Source organism: Mytilus californianus, unplaced genomic scaffold (assembly GCF_021869535.1).
Source record: "Mytilus californianus isolate M0D057914Y unplaced genomic scaffold, xbMytCali1.0.p SCAF_6, whole genome shotgun sequence".
In the NCBI taxonomy this organism is placed as follows: domain Eukaryota; kingdom Metazoa; phylum Mollusca; class Bivalvia; order Mytilida; family Mytilidae; genus Mytilus; species Mytilus californianus.
In genome coordinates, this window is record NW_026262712.1 from 9,254,013 (window position 1) to 9,278,825 (window position 24,813).

Genomic DNA, 24,813 nt, shown 5'->3' on the forward strand with positions numbered 1-24,813 from the left:
AGTTGCATTGAAAAAAACTGTTCATCTGATTCATTTAAAAAAAAAATTTAAATGGGCCAGTCATATGGGTATAGTTTTCTCGTTTGAATTGTTTTACAATTGTGATTTTGGGGCCTTTTATAGCTGACTATGCAGTATGGACTTTGCTCATTTTTGAAGGTCATACGGTGACCTATACCTGTTTATTTCTGTGCCATTTTGGTCTCTTGTGGAGAGTTGTCTCATTACCAATCATACCACATCTTCTTTTTTATATTTAGTTTAAATTTTCCACTTAATGTCCAAATTAGGGTAATTGTTTGATTGAGAGGTGACGATCATTTTTTGATAAAAATCATCCTCTACCAAAATTTTGTATAAGTGAACTTACAATTTTATTTGTTGGTGTTTAATGCCACTGTTTGGTTTCAACATGATTTTTGTTGGTGCTGATAGCTTGAGAACCCCGGTACCCAGAAAGAACATGCAGACTGGGCAGGAGAGTTGGCAAACCTTGTCAATTAAAATCATGGTACCGTAGAGAGTGGGCGGGAGAGTTGACAAACCTTGTCAATTAAAATCATGGTATCGTAGACAGTGGGCGGGATAATTGGCAATTCTTGTCAATTAACATCAAAGTCTGATTAACCTTGCCATTGTTAAACTCACAACCTCAGAGCTAATAGAATAGCAATCACTGTAGGTAAATTTCTTTAAAACTCTTGTCACCGTGACCTAAAATTGATAAGTTGGATGAAATTAGCAGTTTACTGTTTTTTTCACAATTTTTGTTTGGCAATGTGCAGAATAAAAAATAAAGATTTTTAAAATGGCGTACTATATAAACAAATGTAAGTTGATATATCATTAATTGATATACAAACAATAATAATATATTTATTTTTATTTTTTCAGGTGATGATACAGAATTTCTATCTGAGAATGACTTAAACAGTGAAACAAGCTCAGTTAATGGTATCATGACTCTGACATTTCCAGTGGAAAATACCGATGTAAACAAAAACTCTGAAAGAGATATTTATAGAAAAAGTAAAAGAATGGAGGAAAGGAAAAAGGAAGAAGAATCAGTAGTCGTGCCGATTGATCCATCCCAGATCAAGACGGAACATCCTGACATCTACGACATTGATTCCTTGGTCCAAACTATTAATAGGAACTCTGAGATTTGTCCAAGGAAGTTCAATAGGTCGTACAGAGACATTGAAACAGAAATGATTATGACAGAAATTACTGGATCCCAGACTGGTTCCCCAGTTCAAAAGAAAAAGTTGTCAACATTAAAAAGGAGTCTAATAGTTCACCTATCAAAAGTTTGATGCAAATGGCAATGCAAAAAGGTTTAGAAGATAGTGACCAGTGGGGCAATTTCAGTGAATTTGATATTGATAGTGTTGTTAATGTTGTCAATAGAAGAGACGAGGGGAGACAACTGGCAGATTGTCATGTAAATATTGTGAAAGTAGAAGACCAGGGGAGGCAACTGGCTGATTGTCATGTAAATATTGTGAACATAGAAGACCAAGGAAGGCAACTTGAAGATGGCATTGTAAATTTTGTGAATAGAGAAAACCATGGGAGAGAACTAGAAGATAGTAATATCACTATTGTGAAAGAAGAAATACAGGGGAGGCAACTAGAGGAAGAGGCATATTTACAGATGGATGATATTGAAGCTCTTGTTCATTATACAAATAGAAAATTGCATTCATTCAGCCCTTCGAAGAACAATACTTCTCAACAGCCATCATTGTCAGCTAAACCTAAAACAATTGTTGGCCTGCGACTGACAGATGACAACAAAGGAAGTAAATCTCCAAATAAAAAGGGAGATTACTCTTTTATGATTATCACCAAAAATGAAAAAGAACTATAAATTAATAGATTGTTCTGTGGTTTTGGACACTAAAGACATTCAGTCTAAACTGCTGAATTTACAGAAAAATGCAGAGTCTGGAAAGGAAGACATGAACAGTAGTGTACATGATTTAAAGAGAAGTGGAGACATTTCTGATTTTAAAAATGTTGCAAAGAAACCCAAAATTGATCCAAAATGCATGAAAAGACAAGACAAAGATGAAGTAAAAGATCACAAAAAGTCTAAATTTGTTATTGACCACAAAGCCAAAGTTTTGAAACTGAATTTATCAAGGTGGGATAAAAATCTGGAAGCAAATGAGATTGACAAAGAAGTGACAAAAAAGTTAGAAATTGAAAATGAAAGGAGAAAGGAGAAATCTCGTCCTAAACATAAGGAAAAATCTGAAAATGAAAGTAAACCGACAAAAATTTCAGTAGAGAATAAAGAAAAAGAAAGATCAGATAATGAGAGTCGACATATAAAATCTTCTTCAGATGGAAATAGAAAACAGGACAAAAAACATGAAAATGACAGTCGGGAATATTCAGACAAACATAAACATTCAGAAAAACCTAAACATCCGCATTCAGAAAAGCATACGCATGGAATTTCAGAAAAACCTAAACATGGACAATCAGAGAAGCATAAACATGGAAATTCAGAAAAGCATAAAAATGGATATTGAGAAAAATCTGAACATGGATATTCAGAAAAATCTAAACATGGACAATCGGATAAGCATAAACATGGAAATTCAGATAGCATAAAGAAGTCAAAGGAGAAAATTCTGAAAAGTACAAGAATTTTCCTGATAAAAGTGGTTCCAAAAAAGGAGATGATGACCAGCAAATAAAATCATCAAAAAATCTAAAGAGGAAAACATTGCCAGTAAAAAGTCAAAGCACGATGACAAAACTGAAAACTGACGAAAAGAAAGATTCCATAAAAAGACCTGAGACTAAAATGATATCTGTTAAGGTAAAGAAGAAAGAAAATAAAAAGGAAGAAAAACTGCATGAACCATCGAAGAAATTGGAGGAAAGCTTAAGTAATGCTTCTAATACTATAGAATTAACAATGAAATGTAAACTTTGTAAAGAAATCCATAGCTCTAAATCAGCATTAGAAAAGCACATGATCAGTGTACATAATACCAAATTGGGCTGTAAAATATTTGGATGTAAACTTTGTACTCCCATCTTTTGATACAATGTCTATATTGATCAAACATATCGAATCGCACAAAGAGGAAAGAAAAAAAAGTGGTGAAGAAAAAGGAAACACAGAAACAATCCAAACAAATAAAAGAGAAGGAAAAGGAAAGACAGAAACATTAAAAACAAAATCAAGAGAGCAAAAAGGAAAGACAAACAATAGAAACAAAAATAAGAGAACAAAAAGGAAAGACAGAAACAAAAACAAGAGAAGAAAAAGGAAAGACAGAAACAGTGAAAATAAAAACAAAAGAACAAAATGGAGAGACTGAAACAAAATTAAGAGAACAAAAAAGAAAGACAGAAACAAAAATAAGAGAACATAAAGGAAAGACAGAAACAGTAGAATCTAAAATAAGGAGAGAAAAATTGGCAATAAGTCATGTAAGTGACAAAAAGGAAGGAACAACCAAAATCACAGATGACATCAAAAATTTCTATCTGAAGATGACTTGAACAGTGAAACAAGCTCAGTTACTGGTATCATGACTCCGACAATTCCGGTGGCAAATACCGATGTAAACAAAAACTCTGAAAGAGATATTTATAGAAAAAGTAAAAGAATGGAGGAAAGGAGAATCAGTAGTTGTGCCGATTGATCCATCCCAGATCAAGACAGAACATCCTGACATCTTTGACATTGACTCCTTGGTCCATACTATTAATAGGAACTGTGAGATTTGTCCAAGGAAGTTCAATAGGTCGTACAGAGACATTGAAACAGAAATGATTATGACAGAAATTACTGGATCCCAGACTGGTTCCCCAGTTCAAAAAGAAACAGTTGTCAACATTAAAAAGGAGCCTAATAGTTCACCTATCAAAGGTTTGATGCAAATGGCAATGCAAAAAGGTTTAGAAGATAGTGACCAGTGGGGCAATTTCAGTGAATTTGATATTGATAGTGTTGTTAATGTTGTCAATAGAAGAGACAATGGGAGACAACTGGCAGATTGTCATGTAAATATTGTGAAAGTAGAAGACCAGGGGAGGCAACTGGCTGATTGTCATGTAAATATTGAGAAAATAGAAGACCAAGGAAGGCAACTTGAAGATGGCATTGTAAATTTTGTGAATAGAGAAAATCATGGGAGAGAACTAGAATATAGTAATATCACTATTGTGAAAGAAGAAATACAGGGGAGGCAACTAGAGGAAGAGGCATATTTACAGATGGATGATATTGAAGCTCTTGTTCATTATACAAATAGAAAATCGCATTCAGTCAGCCCTTCGAAGAACAGTGCTTCTCAACAGCCATCATTGTCAGCTAAACCTAAAACAATTGTTGGCCTGCAACTGACAGATGACAACAAAGGAAGTAAATCTCCAAATAAAAAGGGAGATTACTCTTTTATAATTATCACCAAAAATGAAAAAGAACTATAAATTAATAGATTGTTCTGTGGTTTTGGACACTAAAGACATTCAGTCTAAACTGCTGAATTTACAGAAAAATGCAGAGTCTGGAAAGGAAGACATGAACAGTAGTGTACATGATTTAAAGAGAAGTGGAGACATTTCTGATTTTAAAAATGTTGCAAAGAAACCCAAAATTGGTCCAAAATGCATGAAAAGACAAGACAAAGATGAAGTAAAAGATCACAAAAAGTCTAAATTTGTTATTGACCACAAAGCCAAAGTTTTGAAACTGAATTTATCAAGGTGGGATAAAAATCTGGAAGCAAATGAGACTGATAAAGAGATTGACAAAGAAGTGACAAAAAAGTTAGAAATTGAAAATGAAAGGAGAAAGGAGAAATCTCGTCCTAAACATAAGGAAAAATCTGAAAATGAAAGTAAACCGACAAAAATTTCAGTAGAGAATAAAGAAAAAGAAAGATCAGATAATGAGAGTCGACATATAAAATCTTCTTCAGATGGAAATAGAAAACAGGACAAAAAACATGAAAATGACAGTCGGGAATATTCAGACAAACATAAACATTCAGAAAAACCTAAACATCCGCATTCAGAAAAGCATACGCATGGAATTTCAGAAAAACCTAAACATGGACAATCAGAGAAGCATAAACATGGAAATTCAGAAAAGCATAAACATGGATATTGAGAAAAATCTGAACATGGATATTCAGAAAAATCTAAACATGGACAATCGGATAAGCATAAACATGGAAATTCAGATAGCATAAAGAAGTCAAAGGAGAAAATTCTGAAAAGTACAAGAATTTTCCTGATAAAAGTGGTTCCAAAAAAGGAGATGATGACCAGCAAATAAAATCATCAAAAAATCTAAAGAGGAAAACATTGCCAGTAAAAAGTCAAAGCACGATGACAAAACTGAAAACTGACGAAAAGAAAGATTCCATAAAAAGACCTGAGACTAAAATGATATCTGTTGAGGTAAAGAAGAAAGAAAATAAAAAGGAAGAAAAACTGCATGAACCATCGAAGAAATTGGAGGAAAGCTTAAGTAATGCTTCTAATACTATAGAATTAACAATGAAATGTAAACTTTGTAAAGAAATCCATAGCTCTAAATCAGCATTAGAAAAGCACATGATCAGTGTACATAATACCAAATTGGGCTGTAAAATATTTGGATGTAAACTTTGTACTCCATCTTTTGATACAATGTCTATATTGATCAAACATATCGAATCGCACAAAGAGGAAAGAAAAAAAAGTGGTGAAGAAAAAGGAAACACAGAAACAATCCAAACAAATAAAAGAGAAGGAAAAGGAAAGACAGAAACATTAAAAACAAAATCAAGAGAGCAAAAAGGAAAGACAAACAATAGAAACAAAAATAAGAGAACAAAAAGGAAAGACAGAAACAAAAACAAGAGAAGAAAAAGGAAAGACAGAAACAGTGAAAATAAAAACAAAAGAACAAAATGGAGAGACTGAAACAAAATTAAGAGAACAAAAAAGAAAGACAGAAACAAAAATAAGAGAACATAAAGGAAAGACAGAAACAGTAGAATCTAAAATAAGGAGAGAAAAATTGGCAATAAGTCATGTAAGTGACAAAAAGGAAGGAACAACCAAAATCACAGATGACATCAAAAATTTCTATCTGAAGATGACTTGAACAGTGAAACAAGCTCAGTTACTGGTATCATGACTCCGACATTTCCGGTGGCAAATACCGATGTAAACAAAAACTCTGAAAGAGATATTTATAGAAAAAGTAAAAGAATGGAGGAAAGGAGAATCAGTAGTTGTGCCGATTGATCCATCCCAGATCAAGACAGAACATCCTGACATCTTTGACATTGACTCCTTGGTCCATACTATTAATAGGAACTGTGAGATTTGTCCAAGGAAGTTCAATAGGTCGTACAGAGACATTGAAACAGAAATGATTATGACAGAAATTACTGGATCCCAGACTGGTTCCCCAGTTCAAAAAGAAACAGTTGTCAACATTAAAAAGGAGCCTAATAGTTCACCTATCAAAGGTTTGATGCAAATGGCAATGCAAAAAGGTTTAGAAGATAGTGACCAGTGGGGCAATTTCAGTGAATTTGATATTGATAGTGTTGTTAATGTTGTCAATAGAAGAGACAATGGGAGACAACTGGCAGATTGTCATGTAAATATTGTGAAAGTAGAAGACCAGGGGAGGCAACTGGCTGATTGTCATGTAAATATTGAGAAAATAGAAGACCAAGGAAGGCAACTTGAAGATGGCATTGTAAATTTTGTGAATAAAGAAAATCATCGGAGAGAACTAGAATATAGTAATATCACTATTGTGAAAGAAGAAATACAGGGGAGGCAACTAGAGGAAGAGGCATATTTACAGATGGATGATATTGAAGCTCTTGTTCATTATACAAATAGAAAATCGCATTCAGTCAGCCCTTCGAAGAACAGTGCTTCTCAACAGCCATCATTGTCAGCTAAACCTAAAACAATTGTTGGCCTGCGACTGACAGATGACAACAAAGGAAGTAAATCGCCAAATAAAAAGGGAGATTACTCTTTTATAATTATCACCAAAAATGAAAAAGAACTATAAATTAATAGATTGTTCTGTGGTTTTGGACACTAAAGACATTCAGTCTAAACTGCTGAATTTACAGAAAAATGCAGAGTCTGGAAAGGAAGATATGAACAGTAGTGTACATGATTTAAAGAGATGTGGAGACATTTCTGATTTTAAAAATGTTGCAAAGAAACCCAAAATTGGTCCAAAATGCATGAAAAGACAAGACAAAGATGAAGTAAAAGATCACAAAAAGTCTAAATTTGTTATTGACCACAAAGCCAAAGTTTTGAAACTGAATTTATCAAGGTGGGATAAAAATCTGGAAGCAAATGAGACTGATAAAGAGATTGACAAAGAACTGACAAAAAAGTTAGCAATTGAAAATGAAAGGAGAAAGGAGAAATCTCGTCCTAAACATAAGGAAAAATCTGAAAATGAAAGTAAACCGACAAAAATTTCAGTAGAGAATAAAGAAAAAGAAAGATCAGATAATGAGAGTCGACATATAAAATCTTCTTCAGATGGAAATAGAAAACAGGACAAAACCATGAAAATGACAGTCGGGAATATTCAGACAAACATAAACATTCAGAAAAACCTAAACATCCGCATTCAGAAAAGCATATGCATGGAATTTCAGAAAAACCTAAACATGGACAATCAGAGAAGCATAAACATGGAAATTCAGAAAAGCATAAACATGGATATTGAGAAAAATCTGAACATGGATATTCAGAAAAATCTAAACATGGACAATCAGATAAGCATAAACATGGAAATTCAGAAAAGCATAAAGAAGTCAAAGGAGAAAATTCTGAAAAGTACAAGAATTTTCCTGATAAAAGTGGTTCCAAAAAAGGAGATGATGACCAGCAAATAAAATCATCAAAAAATCTAAAGAGGAAAGCAAATGAAGAGGAAAACATTGCCAGTAAAAAGTCAAAGCACGATGACAAAACTGAAAACTGTGACGAAAAGAAAGATTCCATAAAAAGACCTGAGACTAAAATGATATCTGTTGAGGTAAAGAAGAAAGAAAATAAAAAGGAAGAAAAACTGCATGAACCATCGAAGAAATTGGAGGAAAGCTTCAGTAATGCTTCTAATACTATAGAATTAACAATGAAATGTAAACTTTGTAAAGAAATCCATAGCTCTAAATCAGCATTAGAAAAGCACATGATCAGTGTACATAATACCAAATTGGGCTGTAAAATATTTGGATGTAAACTTTGTACTCCATCTTTTGATACAATGTCTATATTGATCAAACATATCGAATCGCACAAAGAGGAAAGAAAAAAAAGTGGTGAAGAAAAAGGAAACACAGAAACAGTCCAAACAAATAAAAGAGAAGGAAAAGGAAAGACAGAAACATTAAAAACAAAATCAAGAGAGCAAAAAGGAAAGACAAACAATAGAAACAAAAATAAGAGAACAAAAAGGAAAGACAGAAACAAAAGAAACAAAAACAAGAGAAGAAAAAGGAAAGACAGAAACAGTGAAAATAAAAACAAAAGAACAAAATGGAGAGACTGAAACAAAAATAAGAGAACAAAAAGGATAGACAGAAACAAAAATAAGAGAACATAAAGGAAAGACAGAAACAGTAGAATCTAAAATAAGGAGAGAAAAATTGGCAATAAGTCATGTAAGTGACAAAAAGGAAGGAACAACCAAAATCACAGATGACATCAAAAATTTCTATCTGAAGATGACTTGAACAGTGAAACAAGCTCAGTTACTGGTATCATGACTCTAACATTTCCCGTAGAAAATACCGATGTAAACAAAAACTCTGTAAAAGAGATATTTATAGAAAAAGTAAAAGAATGGAGGAAAGGAAAAAGAGCGAAGAATCAGTAGTCGTGCCGATTAATCCATCCCAGATCAAGACAGAACATCCTGACATCTTCGACATTGACTCCTTGGTCCATACTATTTATAGGAACTCTGAGATTTGTCCAAGGAAGTTCAATAGGTCATACAGAGACATTGAAACAGAAATGATTATGACAGAAATTACTGGATCCCAGACTGGTTCCCCAGTTCAAAAAGAAACAGTTGTCAACATTAAAAAGGAGCCTAATAGTTCACCTATCAAAGGTTTGATGCAAATGGCAATGCAAAAAGGTTTAGAAGATAGTGACCAGTGGGGCAATTTCAGTGAATTTGATATTGATAGTGTTGTTAATGTTGTCAATAGAAGAGACAATGGGAGACAACTGGCAGATTGTCATGTAAATATTGTGAAAGTAGAAGACCAGGGGAGGCAACTGGCTGATTGTCATGTTAATATTGTGAAAAAAGAAGACCAAGGAAGGCAACTTGAAGATGGCATTGTAAATTTTGTGAATAGAGAAAATCATGGGAGAGAACTAGAAGATAGTAATATCACTATTGTGAAAGAAGAAATACAGGGGAGGCAACTAGAGGAAGAGGCATATTTACAGATGGATGATATTGAAGCTCTTGTTCATTATACAAATAGAAAATCGCATTCAGTCAGCCCTTCGAAGAACAATGCTTCTCAACAGCCATCATTGTCAGCTAAACCTAAAACAATTGTTGGCCTGCGACTGACAGATGACAACAAAGGAAGTAAATCTCCAAATAAAAAGGGAGATTACTCTTTTATAATTATCACCAAAATAAAAAAGAACTATAAATTAAAAGATTGTTCTGTGGTTTTGGACACTAAAGACATTCAGTCAACTGCTGAATTTACAGAAAAATGCAGAGTCTGGAAAGGAAGACATGAACAGTAGTGTACATGATTTAAAGAGAAGTGGAGACATTTCTGATTTTAAAAATGTTGCAAAGAAACCCAAAATTGGTCCAAAATGCATGAAAAGACAAGACAAAGATGAAGTAAAAGATCACAAAAAGTCTAAATTTGTTATTGACCACAAAGCCAAAGTTTTGAAACTTTGTTTTATCAAGTTTTATCCAACCTTGAATTTATCAAGGTTGGATAAAAATCTGGAAGCAAATGAGACTGATAAAGAGATTGACAAAGAAGTGACAAAAAAGTTAGAAATTGAAAATGAAAGGAAAAATCTAAAAGTGAAAGTAAACCGACAAAAATTTCAGTAGAGAATAAAGAAAAAGAAAGATCAGATCATGAGAGTTGACATATAAAATCTTCTACAGATGGAAATAGAAAACAGGACAGAAAACATGAAAATGACAGTCGGGAATATTCAGACAAACATAAACATTCAGAAAAACCTAAACATCCGCATTCAGGAAAGCATATGCATAGAATTTCAGAAAAACCTAAACATGGGCAATCAGAGAAGCATACACCTGGGAATTCAGAAAAGCATAAAAATGGATATTCAGAAAAATCTGAACATGGACTATCAGATAAGCATAAACGTGGAAATTCAGAAAAGCATAAAGAAGTCGAAGGAGAAAATTCTGAAAAGTAGAAGAATTTTCCTGATAAAAGTGGTTCCACAAAAGGAGATGCATTAACCATCGAAGAAATTGGAGGTAGGTGTTGTTTCATTTTTTATTCTATTGCATCATTCACACATTCATGTAGTTCGTTTCTATGTATGTTGGCGTTTGTTTTTGTTGCACTTCAGTATTTATGTTGTAACCCGGATTTGTTTTCTCTCAATCTATTTATGACTTTTGAACAGTGGTTTACTACTGTTGCCTTTATTCCTGGATTTCAGCAATTCAACATGGCGTGTCACTCCTTAGTTACGACATGTCAATTGTGGATTTGACAGTAAATAGCCAATGAAAAAAATATTTGGATTAAGAATTATAAGGATTGAACACATTTTTTCTAGTGGTTATTTAAGAAATAATTCATGCAAGCCTTAGATATTTTTGAAATTTTTAGCTTTTATCTTACAGGGGGTAAAATAGAACTGCAATACACAAGGCAATCTTACCTTCACTTCAGTTTTTCAAATAACCATATTTGTCCCGTTAGAATCGAAATAATTCATGCAAGCTATAGATTTGTTATCATTTTCACATGGCCTGTGGCTAACGCTCGAGATAAAATTCAAACATAACGGCCAGGCCGTTTGAAAATTTCCAACAAATCTATGGCTTGCATGAATTATTTCTTAATTATATTATATGTGCAACCACGTAAACTTGTTTATGTTTTTGTCAACAAATGATGGTTGATCTAATCTTGACCTTTTAGTTGATGCCATTTAAAATGACAGGGATTATGACATCTGACCTACCTTGTGTATAAATATATATATAAATATGACCTTTTTATGATCATAATTTACATAAATGTATTTACAGATTTTTAGCAGTTGTTTGGTAACTAATACATCACCATATTCAGATGACGAACTGGGAGATTTAGGTCTGCAGGAATTGCCTGAAAATACACCAAGGTACATCACACACTGTGAGTAGCTTTATTATGTGAAAGGGGACTGTTAAAAGGGGGCTTGAAAATATAGGGAGGTTTAATGTAGTTAAATGTCAAAATAGCATATTTTTATGCCCCCACAGTAGGGGAGGGAGCATTAAGTTTTACCCTTGTCCATCTGTACGTCTGTCCGTATGTCCGTCCGTACGTCCCAAAGTTGGTTTCCGTTCTCTAACTTTAGTTTGCCTCTACCAAATGTTATGAATCTTATACACAATGCTTATTACCACAATATACAGATGAAGTTTGAATTTTGGTGATGTCACTTTTACTGTTCTAGAGTTATGCTCTTTACAAATGGAAAAATTTCTGAATTTTTCATATATTTTTTTCTAAATATCAAGTATTTTTAAAATTGGAGTTATCTTTCTTTGTCCATGATTATAGTTGAATCAACTACAATCAATGCTTTATACAATGTAATGTTTGATTTTACCTTCCACTGATAAATTAAAGCAATTTTTACCCTTCATTTCTAAAAATATTTTAAAGTCTTCTTTGAAAATTGGAGTTATCTTTCTTTGTGCATAATGGTAGTTGAATCAACTACAACCAATGCTTTATACAATGCAATATTCAATTTTACTTCCTACTGATAAATTAAAGCAATCTTTACCATTCAGTGCTTACAAGCACTTTGATTACTGTTCAAGAATTATGCCCATTTACAAATGAAAAAATTACGTTTCCGTTCTCTAACTTGAGTTTGTCTTAAATTAATGCAATGAAATGTATATATAATGCTTTTTACCACAAAACTCAGTTTAAATTTTTGTTTCCGTTTGCTAACTTTAGTTTGCCTCAACCAAATGTTGTGAAACTAATACACAATGCTTATTACTACATATACAGATTAAGTTCGAAATTGCTGAATTTTTTGTTTCCGTTCTCTAACTTTAGTTTGTCTCAAACAAATGTTATAAAACTTACACACAATGCTTATTACCACAAAACTCAGATCCAGTTCAAATTTGGGTAGCGTCACATTTACCGTTCTTCAGTTATATCCCTTTACAACTATATGATATGCAAGCGGGGGCATCATCTGTGTCCACAATCCACATTTTCTACATATTTTTATACGACCGCAAAAAATTTGTGGTCGTATATTGGTATGACGTTGGTGTCGTCGTCATCGTCCAAAGACACATTGGTTTTCGCACTCTTAACTTTAGTTTAAGTGAATGGATCTCTATGAATTTTTACCATAAGGTTCAATACCACAAAAGGAAGGTTGGGATTGATTTTGGGGGTTATGGTACCAACAGTTAAGGAATTAGGGGCCAAAAATAAGCATTTTTGTAACTTCCAGACATAACTTGTGTGTTAGTGTATGGATCTCTCTGACATTGTACCACAAGGTTCCATATCACAAAGGGAATGGTGGGATTGATTTTTGGGGTAATTGCCTCAAAATTTTAGGAATTAGGGGCCCAAAAAGGGGCAAAAAACAATCATTTTTCTAGTTTCATGACAATAACTTGTGTGTAAGTGTATGGATCTTTCTGAAATTGTACTACAAGGTTCCATATCACAAAGGGAAAGCTGGAATTAAGTTTGGGGGTAATTGCCCATAAGGTTTAGGAATAAGGGGCCAAAAATAAGCATTTTTCTAGTTTCCAGACAATAACTTGTGTTCAAGTGTATGGATCTCTCTGAAATTGTACTGCAAGGTATCATACCACAAAGGGAAGGCTGGGATTGATTTTGGGGGTAATTGCCTCAAAATTTTAGGAATTAGGGGCCAAAAAGGGGCAAAAAACAAGCATTTTTCTAGTTTCAGGACAATAACTTGTGTGTAAAAGTATGGATCTTTATGAAATTGTACTACAAGGTTCCATATCACAAAGGGAAAGCTGGGTTTGAGTTTGGGGGTAATTGCCCTAAACGTTTAGGAATTTGGGGCCAAAAAGGGGCCAAAAAAACAAGCATTTTTCTAGTTTCCAGACAATTACTTGTGTTCAAGTGTATGGATCTCTCTGAAATTGTACTGCAAGGTACCATACCACTGAGGGAAGGCTGGGATTGAGTTTGGGGGTGATGAATCATAAGGGGGTTCAAAAAATTTTGGGGGAGGGATTTTTTTTTCTTTTTTTCCTTTTTTTTCTTTAAAATTTTCCATTTTAAATAGGTTATTTCTGAATTATATATAAAAGCAAATAATAATGATATGGTTTGAATAGGAAAATTAAAAATTTATAAGTTCTTAGACCACATTCATTCTGTGTCAGAAACCTATGCTGTGTCAAATATTTAATCACAATCCAAATTCAGTGTGTATCAAGCTTGAATGTTGTGTCCATACTTGCCCCAACTGTTCAGGGTTGGACCTCTGCGGTCGTATCAAGCTGCGCCCAGCGGAGCATTTTATTGAAATATATAATAAATATTTTAGAGTGTATATTTATTTCTTATGCATATTAATCTGTAAATTTCTCAATTAGAAGTGATTTCTATTAGATTGTTTATTGCATGTTAAAAATAAAATGAAAGTGTGTATCCATCCAAGCAATTGCTTATTCTGGTGGTATTTCCAATTTGCACTCTAGCTAGTCTTAACCAGACAAACCATAGTTTGTGTACATTCACACACCTATTCTAGTGTTTTGAACTGCATATTGGAAAAGACCCAGGGCTCGACAATAACGCTTGTCCGATTGTCCGGTACCAGAGGAAACAAAGGTCGGACAAGTAAAAACTATATCAAGCTTGTCCGACGGGACAAGTAAAATTATTCTGCAGAAAATAAATGTAATCCAACTTTGATGAACAAAGTAATTATAAACAAAAAACAAGAAAAGAACATAAAAACAAGTATTAATTTGACATGTTTACTTGCAATCGATAATTTAAAACTGGTTCTTTGTCAGGTACTTTTTAACAGGTTCTCGGAAACCAGTCTTACTGATCCAATATGCTGCGCTTTGTAGATAAGGTAACTTTACAAGACAGTTCATCACCAGCTCGGAAGCGATTCGGCTCCAAGTTTAATAGACAGTTTGGCACCGTAGGAGACATATTCAATAAACATAATTAATAGACAGTTTGGTAACGCAGGAGACATTTCAGGACCAAGACAAATCAGTACCTCGTTTTCCTACCTTATTCTGTTGCTTCATAACAAATACCATACTGGTAATTTTTTTAGCAAAAATATTTTTAAAATAACAAGAGTGCACACACTGAAATGTCTCGCCTTCTTTACTTATCATTGATATTATGTTGATAGTCCTAAATATAAAGCTTTATTACAACTGTCACATAAACTTATTATTAACCAAGTTAACTAAACATTGACCAATGAACCATGAAAATGAGGTCAAGGTCAGATGAACCATGCTAGGCAGGCATGTACAGCTAACAATTCTTCCATACAACAAATATAGTTGACCTATTGCTTTTAGTTTAAGAAAAACAGACCAAAACACAAAAACTTAACACTGAGCAATGAACCTTGAAAATGAGGTCAAGGTAAAAAAAAAACTGTGTGACTGACAAATAGATCATAAAATATTTCCATACACCAAATATAGTTGAACTATTGCATATAGTATTAGAAAAAAAGACCAAAACTCAAAAACTTAACTTTGACCACTGAACCATGAAAATGAGGTCAAGGTCAGATGCCACCTGCCCGCTAGACATGTACACCTTACAATCATTCCATACACCAACTATAGTAGGCCTATGGAATACAGTATAAGAAAAACAGACCAAAACACAAAAACTTAACTATAACCACTGAACCATGAAAATGAGGTCAAGGTCAGATGACACCTGCCAGTCGGACATGTACACCTAACAGTCCTTCCATACACCGAATATACTAGACCTATTGCTTATAGTATCTGAGATATGGACTTGACCACCAAAACTTAACCTTGTTCACTGATCCATGAAATGAGGTCGAGGTCAAGTGAAAACTGTCTGACGGGCATGAGGACCTTGCAAGGTACGCACATACCAAATATAGTTGAACTATTGCATATAGTATTAGAAAAAAAGACCAAAACTCAAAAACTTAACTTTGACCACTGAACCATGAAAATGAGGTCAAGGTTAGATGACACCTGCCCGCTAGACATGTACATCTTACAATCATTCCATACACCAAATATAGTAGACCTATGGCATACAGTATAGGAAAAACAGACCAAAACACAAAAACTTAACTATAACCACTGAACCATGAAAATGAGGTCAAGGTCAGATGACACCTGCCAGTTGGACATGTACACCTTACAGTCCTTCCATACACCGAATATACTAGACCTATTGCTTATAGTATCTGAGATATGGACTTGACCACCAAAACTTAACCTTGTTCACTGATCCATGAAATGAGGTCGAGGTCAAGTGAAAACTGTCTGACGGGCATGAGGACCTTGCAAGGTACGCACATACCAAATATAGTTGAACTATTGCATATAGTATTAGAAAAAAAGACCAAAACTCAAAAACTTAACTTTGACCACTGAACCATGAAAATGAGGTCAAGGTTAGATGACACCTGCCTGCTAGACATGTACATCTTACAATCATTCCATACACCAAATATAGTAGACCTATGGCATACAGTATAGGAAAAACAGACCAAAACACAAAAACTTAACTATAACCACTGAACCATGAAAATGAGGTCAAGGTCAGATGACACCTGCCAGTTGGACATGTACACCTTACAGTCCTTCCATACACCGAATATACTAGACCTATTGCTTATAGTATCTGAGATATGGACTTGACCACCAAAACTTAACCTTGTTCACTGATCCATGAAATGAGGTCGAGGTCAAGTGAAAACTGTCTGACGGGCATGAGGACCTTGCAAGGTACGCACATACCAAATAGAGTTATTCTATTACTTATAATAAGAGAGAATCTAACATTACAAAAAATCTTAACTTTTTTTTCAAGTAGTCACTGAACCATGAAAATGAGGTCAAGGACATTGGACATGTGACTGACGGAAACTTCGTAACATGAGGCATCCATATACAAAGTATGAAGCATCCAGACCTTCCACCTTCTAAAATATAAAGCTTTTAAGAAGTTAGCTAACGCCGCCGCCGCCGGATCACTATCCCTATGTCGAGCTTTCTGCGACAAAAGTCGCAGGCTCGACAAAAATGACCATAACATTCACAAAATCATATTTGATCATATGTCATGTATGTAGAAAAAAACAATACTTGCAATACGGTGACCTATAGTTGTTAATTTCTGTGTCATTTGATCTCTTGCAGAGAGTTGTCTCATTGGCAATCATACCTCATCTCCTTTTTTTATTGATTGCATTAAATAAACTTTTTTCAAATTAAACAAGAGTGCACACGCTGAAATGTCTGGCCTTCTTTACTAATCATTGATATTATGTTGATAGTCCTAAATATAAAGCTTTATTACAACTGTCGCATAAATTTAACATTAACCAAGTAAACTAAACATTGACCAATGAACCATGAAAATGAGGTCAAGGTCAGATGAACCATGCTAGGCAGGCATGTACAGCTAACAATTCTTCCATACAACTAATATAGTTGACCTATTGCTTATAGTTTAAGAAAAACAGACCAAAACACAAAAACTTAACACTGAGCAATGAACCTTGAAAATGATGTCAAGGTCAAATAAAACCTGCGTGATTGACATATAGATCAAAAAATATTTCCATACACCAAATATAGTTGAACTATTGCATATAGTATTAGAAAAAAAGACCAAAACTCAAAAAATTAACTTTGACCACTGAACCATGAAAATGAGGTCAAGGTCAGATGACACCTGCCAGCTAGACATGTACACCTTACAATCGTTCCATACACCAAATATAGTAGACCTATTGCATACAGTATAAGAAAAACAGACCAAAACACAAAAACTTAACTTTAACCACTGAACCATGAAATGAGGTCAAGGTCAGATGACACCTGCCAGTTGGACATGTACACCTTACAGTCCTTCCATACACCGAATATACTAGACCTATTGCTTATAGTATCTGAGATATGGACTTGACCACGAAAACTTAACCTTGTTCACTGATCCATGAAATGAGGTCGAGGTCAAGTGAAAACTGTCTAACGGGCATGAGGACCTTGCAAGGTACGCACATACCAAATATAGTTATCCTATTACTTATAATAAGAGAGAATTTAACATTACAAAAAATCTGAACTTTTTTTTCAAGTAGTCACTGAACCATGAAAATGAGGTCAAGGATATTGGACATGTGACTGACAGAAACTTCGTAACATGAGGCATCCATATACAAAGTATGAAGCATCCAGGTCTTCCACCTTCTAAAATATAAAGCTTTTAAGAAGTTAGCTAACGCCGCCGCCGCCGCCGGATCACTATCCCTATGTCGAGCTTTCTGCAACAAAAGTCGCAGGCTCAACAAAAACCAGGATACAAATCCAATGAGTGTACATTGGCAATCCTATCAGACGGTGCCTCATGTGCAGAGTCTGATGAGACTTTGGCATTGATGAAAACTAAAACCTAAGTCCTGTGACATGACTAGATTCAGTTGTTCTCGACTCATATTTTTGTAAAGTATTGCAAAAGATATGTTAAATCAAATTCTGTTCTATTGTTTTAATTCAATCAACTTAAAATGCAAAAAAGGTTATTATTAAGATTTGTTTTGGACAAGTTACAATTTCATTCGGACAAGTAAGTTTTGGTATGTACTTGTCCTACTGGACAAGTTGAAAAAAAAGTTATTGTAGAGGCCTGAGACCACCCACTGAGAAGTTGAATGAAGTTTTCTTATCTTAATTCTGATAAATTCAATTTAAAATTTTAGGTTTAGCATTTTTAGTTTTTAATTTTTAATTAAAAAAAATTGAAAATTTCAATTTAAAATTATAAAATTCAAATTCAAGTGTATGTACTTGTACTATAAATGGAAGTAACATAGCAGTCAAAAAAATTTTTTTGATTTGAACAAATCATTCAACTGTTTCGGTCATAATTTGCAAGTAGCTCCAAATTAAAATTTTGAAAATTAATAAAAAAAAATGCTTTAGTGAACTGTTTTTGTCGAGCCTGCGACTTTTGTCGCAGAAAGCTCGACATAGGGATAGTGATCCGGCGGCGGCGGCGTTAGATAACTTCTTAAAAGCTTTATATTTTAGAAGGTGGAAGACCTGGATGCTTCATACTTTGTATATGGATGCCTCATGTTACGAAGTTTCCGTCAGTCACATGTCCAAAGCCCTTGACCTCATTTTCATGGTTCAGTGACTACTTGAAAAAAAAGTTAAGATTTTTTGTAATGTTAAATTCTCTCTTATTATAAGTAATAGGATAACTATATTTGGTATGTGCGTACCTTGCAAGGTCCTCATGCCCGTCAGATAGTTTTCACTTGACCTCGACCTCATTTCATGGATCAGTGAACAAGGTTAAGTTTTGGTGGTCAAGTCCATATCTCAGATACTATAAGCAATAGGTTTAGTATATTTGGTGTATGGAAGGACTGTTCGGTGTACATGTCAAACTGGCAGGTGTCATCTGACCTTGACCTCATTTTCATGGTTCAGTGGTTATAGTTAAGTTTTTGAGTTTTGGTCTTTTTTTCTTATACTATATGCAATAGTTCAACTATATTTGGTGTATGGAAATATTTTATTATCTATATGTCAGTCACTGCAGGTTTTATTTGACCTTGACCTCATTTTCAAGGTTCATTGCTCAGTGTTAAGTTTTTCTGTTTTTCTTAAACTATAAGCAATAGGTCAACTATATTTGTTGTATGGAAGAATTGTTAGCTGTACATGCCTGCCTAGCATGGTTCATCTGACCTTGACCTCATTTTCATGGTTCATTGGTCAATGTTTAGTTTACTTGGTTAATGTTAAGTTTATGTGACAGTTGTAATAAAGCTTTATATTTAGGACTATCAACTACAATCAATGCTTTATACATTGCAATGTTTAATTTTACCTTCCACTGATAAATTAAAGCAATTTTTACCCTTCATTTCTAAAATTATTTTAAAGTCTTCTTTAAAAATTGGAGTTATCTTTCTTTGTGCATAATGGTAGTTGAATCAACTACAACCATTGCTTTATACAATGCAATTTTCAATTTTACTTCCTACTGATAAATTAAAGCAAACTTTACCATTCAGAGCTTACAAGCACTTTGATTACTGTTCTAGAATTATGCCCATTTACAAATGAAAAAATGTTATGAGACTTACACACAATGCTTATTACCACAAAACTCAGATCAAGTTCAAATTTGGGTAGTGTCACTTTTACCGTTCTTCAGTTATGTCCCTTTATAACTATATGATATGCAAGCGGGGGCATCATCTGTGTCAACGTGGACACAATCAACATTTTCTACATATTTTTATCGTTTGATTTTATGTTTGCTGTTACACCACTGTCCAAGACTAGATGGGAGAGAAGGCTACATGCAAACTTGTTTTGCTCATTGCTCATTGTTGAAGGCTGTACAGTGACCTATAGTTTTTAACTTCTACCTTATTTGGTCTCTGGTGGAGAGTTGTTTCATTGACAATCTGTGAATCATACCACATCTTATTTTTCTGTTAACCCTGTTACATTCTGTATGTGCCTGTTCCAAGTTAGGACCTATAATTCAGTGTGGTTTTACCCTGTTACATTCTGTATGTGCCTGTTCCAAGTTAGGACCTGTAATTCAGTGTGGTTTTACCATGTTACATTCTGTATGTGCCTGTTCCAAGTTAGGACCTGTAATTCAGTGTGGTTTTACCTTGTTACATTCTGTATGTGCCTGTTCCAAGTTAGGACCTGTTATTCAGTGTGGTTGTTGTTTCATATACAGTATCATATTTTTATTGTTTTGTACATAAATCAGGCCAGTTTCTTTACTTGTTTGAATTGTTAGACATTTGTTATTTTTGTGCCTTTTAAAGCTTGCTTATTATGCAGTATGGGTTTTGCTCACTGTTGAAGGTCGTACGGTGACATGAACTTAATAACCTATATATCATATGGTCTCTGGTGGAGAGTTGTCTCATTGGTTATTATACCAGAGGGGTGGATCCAGCCATTTTTAAAAGGGGGGTTCCCAACCAAGGATCCGGAAATTTTCCCAAGTCATTTCGGTCATTTTTTTTTGTGATGTAATAATATCGTGATGCACAATAATGCATTTTTCTGAGGGTGACAAGTCTTGCACATGGACAAGTAAAGTCCTTTTTTGTGAAGTATTGGGTCAAACAAGTGTAACTGTACCCTGATCTAACAGTAACAGTGATGTCTCTGAGTTAGAAACTACACGAGGAGACGTTTTGTTGTTGTGTATTGCATCACTGAGGTCGTATGCATAACCCTTTAAATTTGCATAAATTAAAAGAGGAATAATTACGGCATGTTTCATCATTTTGAAATAAAGTTATGTAAACCAATTAATAAACTGTGTTGAGTTTCTTATTGCATGTACAAGATATCGTTTGTATTGTTCAAATTGCTGCTGTTTGGATGAGTGTAAGTGATTACCTAGTACACAACAAGATAATGTGTATTCACCTGGTTTACGATAAGAGGATCAAAAAGGGGAAACTATGATTCAACTTTTCTTTGAATAAATAACTCAAGTCTGGTATAGTGATAACAATTGAATTTAATAATAAAATTCATGATTTTAAATAAATAAATAATTTATCTGAACAGAAGTTTGAACACAATTACAACAGTTCAATGAAAAACAATTGCATTGTAATACAGTCCAGAGAGAATGTATGGCTTCACTTGGGTAAAAATCGGAAGTTTAGCCAGGAAAACAAAAGAAAGGATAACGCCCATTACATTCTGTGAGTAAGATGGTTTCAAAAAATCGGAAGTGCAAAAAAAACAAAAAGAAATCGAGATTGTTCATTCGCTGAGTATATTTCTTAAATAGGCTGTATGGCTTCAAATCTAAATTACGTTATTTAGTTTTAATTCCTTTTTTGAACATTTTTTTTTAATTCTGCATTCCTATAAATTATACGCTTTACCACTTTTGTAAATCTATTAATATCTTTATCTGCCATTTCCTACCGAAAAGTTAACAGTAAAATCGATCTTTCAAATAAGATCATCAATTAACCCATGTTGATCCCCATTTTCCATGCGCAAACTCAGTAAACATAAATCTATATTTAACAAACGTTGACCAAATCAGCTGATCGATTATAAATGGATTATATGTTTTATTTGGATAAAAATGGACAGATTCTCGAGTCAACAGTGTTATTTGACTTCTTTAATGAATAAAATAATATCTTTTTGGGAAAATCTAGGTCAGAATGGTTAAAACGTTAAATTTGATGCACAGCAAATCGCCATATTGTTTTTATTGCTTAACAGGTGTTTACAGGTGAGATTTGTGTACATGGCCTTTATGGCTTTAATCAAGACAATAACGACACCCAAGCCGAATTCAAACTTCCTGGACATTGATTACTATCCTCAAGTGGTGATAATTACTATGTAAACAAACCTAGTGGCTTGAACCCAGACTTACCCCACGCTGTGACTCGACAGAGTCCTGTACATTGTTTTTACTTACATTATAGAATAAACAACAGACTAATGATAAATATTATTAAATCACTAACACAAATCAATAAAATTTTTATTTTGTCTCAAACAAATCTATTTTTCTTGATGACCTGAAAACAAAAATAAGTTCAAAATGGCGACTGATAAAACCCTGATCTCAATGAAATGACCGAAATTATTTCTGTAAAAAAAAAAAAAAGACCTAAATCCCAATAAATCATTTCGGTCTTTTCAGTTTCCAAATCGGTCATGTCTGGCATATATGACCGTTTCCGGACCCTTGTTCCCAACCCAGGATAAAGGGGGGTTCCAACTATATGTCCCCATTCAAATGCATTGATAGTCCAAAAAAAAAAGGGGGGGTTCCAACCCCCAGAACCCTCCCTCTGGATCCGCCACTGTACCACATCATATATTTATACAAATGATACAAATCTACATAGCTCCTTTGATTCATGTATCACAGCTTTAAATACGGGGTAGTTGCATTGAAAAAAATTGTGTTCATCTGATTCATTTTAAAGAAAAGTTAAAATGGGCCAGTCATATGGGTATAGTTTTCTCGTTTGAATTGTTTTACAATTGTGATTTTGGGGCCTTTTATAGCTGACTATGCAGTATGGACTTTGCTCATTTTTGAAGGCCATACGGTGACCTATAGCTGTTTATTTCTGTGTCATTTTGGTCTCTTGTGGAGAGTTGTCTCATTGGCAATCATACCACATCTTATTTTTAGTCCCCTACCGACGAAGTCGAAGGGGACTTTAGGTTTGCACTCGGTCCTTCTGTCCCTCTGTCCATCCGTCAGTCCGGCAAATCAGCTTTCCACACTTTTTTTCTTTGTTCTTGAAGATATTGATTTGATATTTGGTATATAGTTTTATCGTGACAAGTTATAGATCAAGTTCGAATTTTGTTCCGGTCTGATGATTTTTTGAAAGACATTCTTTGTTAAATTATTTGAAGAATTTTTTGGCAGGTTTGTTTGTTATTTAGTATAAGCTAATTTTCTGAATGCAATATATATAAAAAAAAAATTATGAACAGAAATCCTTTAATTAGATAATAATCTATTTTTATTAATGTATATATTTCAATACATTACATTGTGTAGATAAAAGTTGTTGACATTTTATAGATAAGTTACAAATCTATATTAGTGTGTGACAAATGAAAGAAAAAATATTTGGAACTATTAATTATATTTGATTATAATTTGAAAATAGATATACACTGTATTACATCATATCTAATTTTAGAGAACTATTAATCATATCTTATGTTTTTTTCACTCATATAATCAGTTTTCCACACTGTTTTTATATGCCCGTTTACGGGACGTATTATGGTATACCGTTGTATGTCCGTCTGTCTGTCCGTCGTCAACATGTCGGACATTAACTCAAAAACGCTTTAACCAATTTGCTTAAAACTTTGGTGAATTGTTTATATCTATTGACATGAGCTCCCTTTGGATTTTTATAAATTTTAGATTTTACGTTTCCGAGTTATGGGGTTTTATTCATAAAAAAAAGGGGGATTTTCCTGTTTTCAGACAATAACTCAAAAATGCTTACAGCAACGCTTTAACCAATTGGCTTAAAACTTGGGTGAATTGTTTATATCTATTGATGTGAGCTCCTTTCGTTTTTTATAAATTTTAGATTTTACGTTTCCGAGTTATGGGGTTTTATTCATTAAAAAAAGGGGGATTTTCCAGTTTTGGGACAATAACTCAAGAATGCTTTCACCAACTTGCAAGAAATTTTGGTTAATTGTTTATATCTATTGACATGAGCTCCCTTTGGACTTTTATAAATTTTAGATTTTACGTTTCCGAGTTATGGGGTTATGGGGTTTTATTCATAAAAAAAGGGGGATTTTCCAGTTTTCGGACGATAACTCAAAAATGCTTTCAGCAGTTCTCATGAAACTTTGATGAATTGTTGATATCTATTGATGTAAGCTCCCTTTAGAATTTTATAAATTTTAGATTTTACATTTCCGAATTATGGGGTTTATTCATTAAAAAAGGGTGATTTTCCAGTTTTCAGACAAAAACTCAAAAATGCTTTCAGCAATTCGTATGAAACTTTGGTGAACTGTTTATATCTATTGATGTAAGCTCCCTTTAGAATTTTATAAATTTTATTTGTTTACAGTCTGACAACAGATTTACTAAGTATTGCGCAACAGCACAGTGTATTGCACAACAGCAAGAAATCTTTAATTGAATATAAATTCAATTCATATAACCAACTTCAAGTTCTTTGACTACATTTATTCAGAAACCTATAATAGATGTATGTCAAATATTTAATTACAATCCAAATTCAGACCTGTATCAAGCTTGAATATTGTGTCCATTTTTGCCCCAACTGTTCAGGGTTAGACCTCTGCGGGCGTATCCAGCTGCGCTCAGCGAAGCAGTTTATCAGTCATGTTTGAAGATATTGACATGATATCTACTTTTTGTTTGCACCATGGCAAGTTATAGAACAAGTTAGCATTTTGTTCCAGTAAAATGAATTTTTACCCGGTAGGGGACTATGTATTGCCATGCAATACTCTCAGAATGCTTGTTTATATTTAGTTTAAATTTTCCACTTAATGTCCAAATAAGGGTAATTGTTTGATTGAGAGGTGACGATCATTTTTTGATAAAAATCATCATCTACCAAAATTTTGTATGAGTGATTTTACAATTTTGTTTGTTGGTGTTTAATGCCACTGTTTGGTTTCAACATGGTTTTTGTTGGTGCAGATAGCTTGAGAACCCCGGTACCCAGAAAGAACATGCAGACTGGGCAGGAGAG

At 33.8% G+C, this 24,813-nt stretch overlaps 3 protein-coding genes across 8 annotated transcripts in view; all 3 read left to right on the plus strand.

Moving 5' to 3' along the window:
- Nucleotides 1-24,813, plus strand: part of LOC127705510 (titin homolog) — a 141,387-nt gene that overhangs the window by 74,266 nt on the left and 42,308 nt on the right. The gene's annotated exons all lie outside the window — the stretch shown is intronic.
- The window catches only part of LOC127706963 (uncharacterized), a 99,140-nt gene that overhangs the window by 40,105 nt on the left and 34,222 nt on the right, over nt 1-24,813 (plus strand). Inside the window, exon 2 of one of the 6 annotated variants that reach the window (XM_052211704.1) lies at nt 11,315-11,423. The exons of 3 other annotated variants lie outside the window; for them this stretch is intronic. In XM_052211704.1, coding sequence (XP_052067664.1) covers nt 11,315-11,423 — 109 coding nt within the window. Of the gene's footprint in view, nt 1-7,579; nt 8,054-11,314; nt 11,424-24,813 lie in introns of those variants that run through there. 2 more of the 6 variants (XM_052211702.1, XR_007984676.1) reach the window with 2 other exon arrangements.
- LOC127706967 (splicing regulatory glutamine/lysine-rich protein 1-like) lies at nt 3,060-8,566 on the plus strand. The gene is made up of 2 exons (XM_052211711.1): nt 3,060-5,719; nt 8,338-8,566. Exon 1 carries the CDS (start codon nt 4,445-4,447, stop codon nt 5,141-5,143), a length of 699 nt encoding a protein of 232 aa, XP_052067671.1. The 5' UTR covers nt 3,060-4,444; the 3' UTR covers nt 5,144-5,719; nt 8,338-8,566.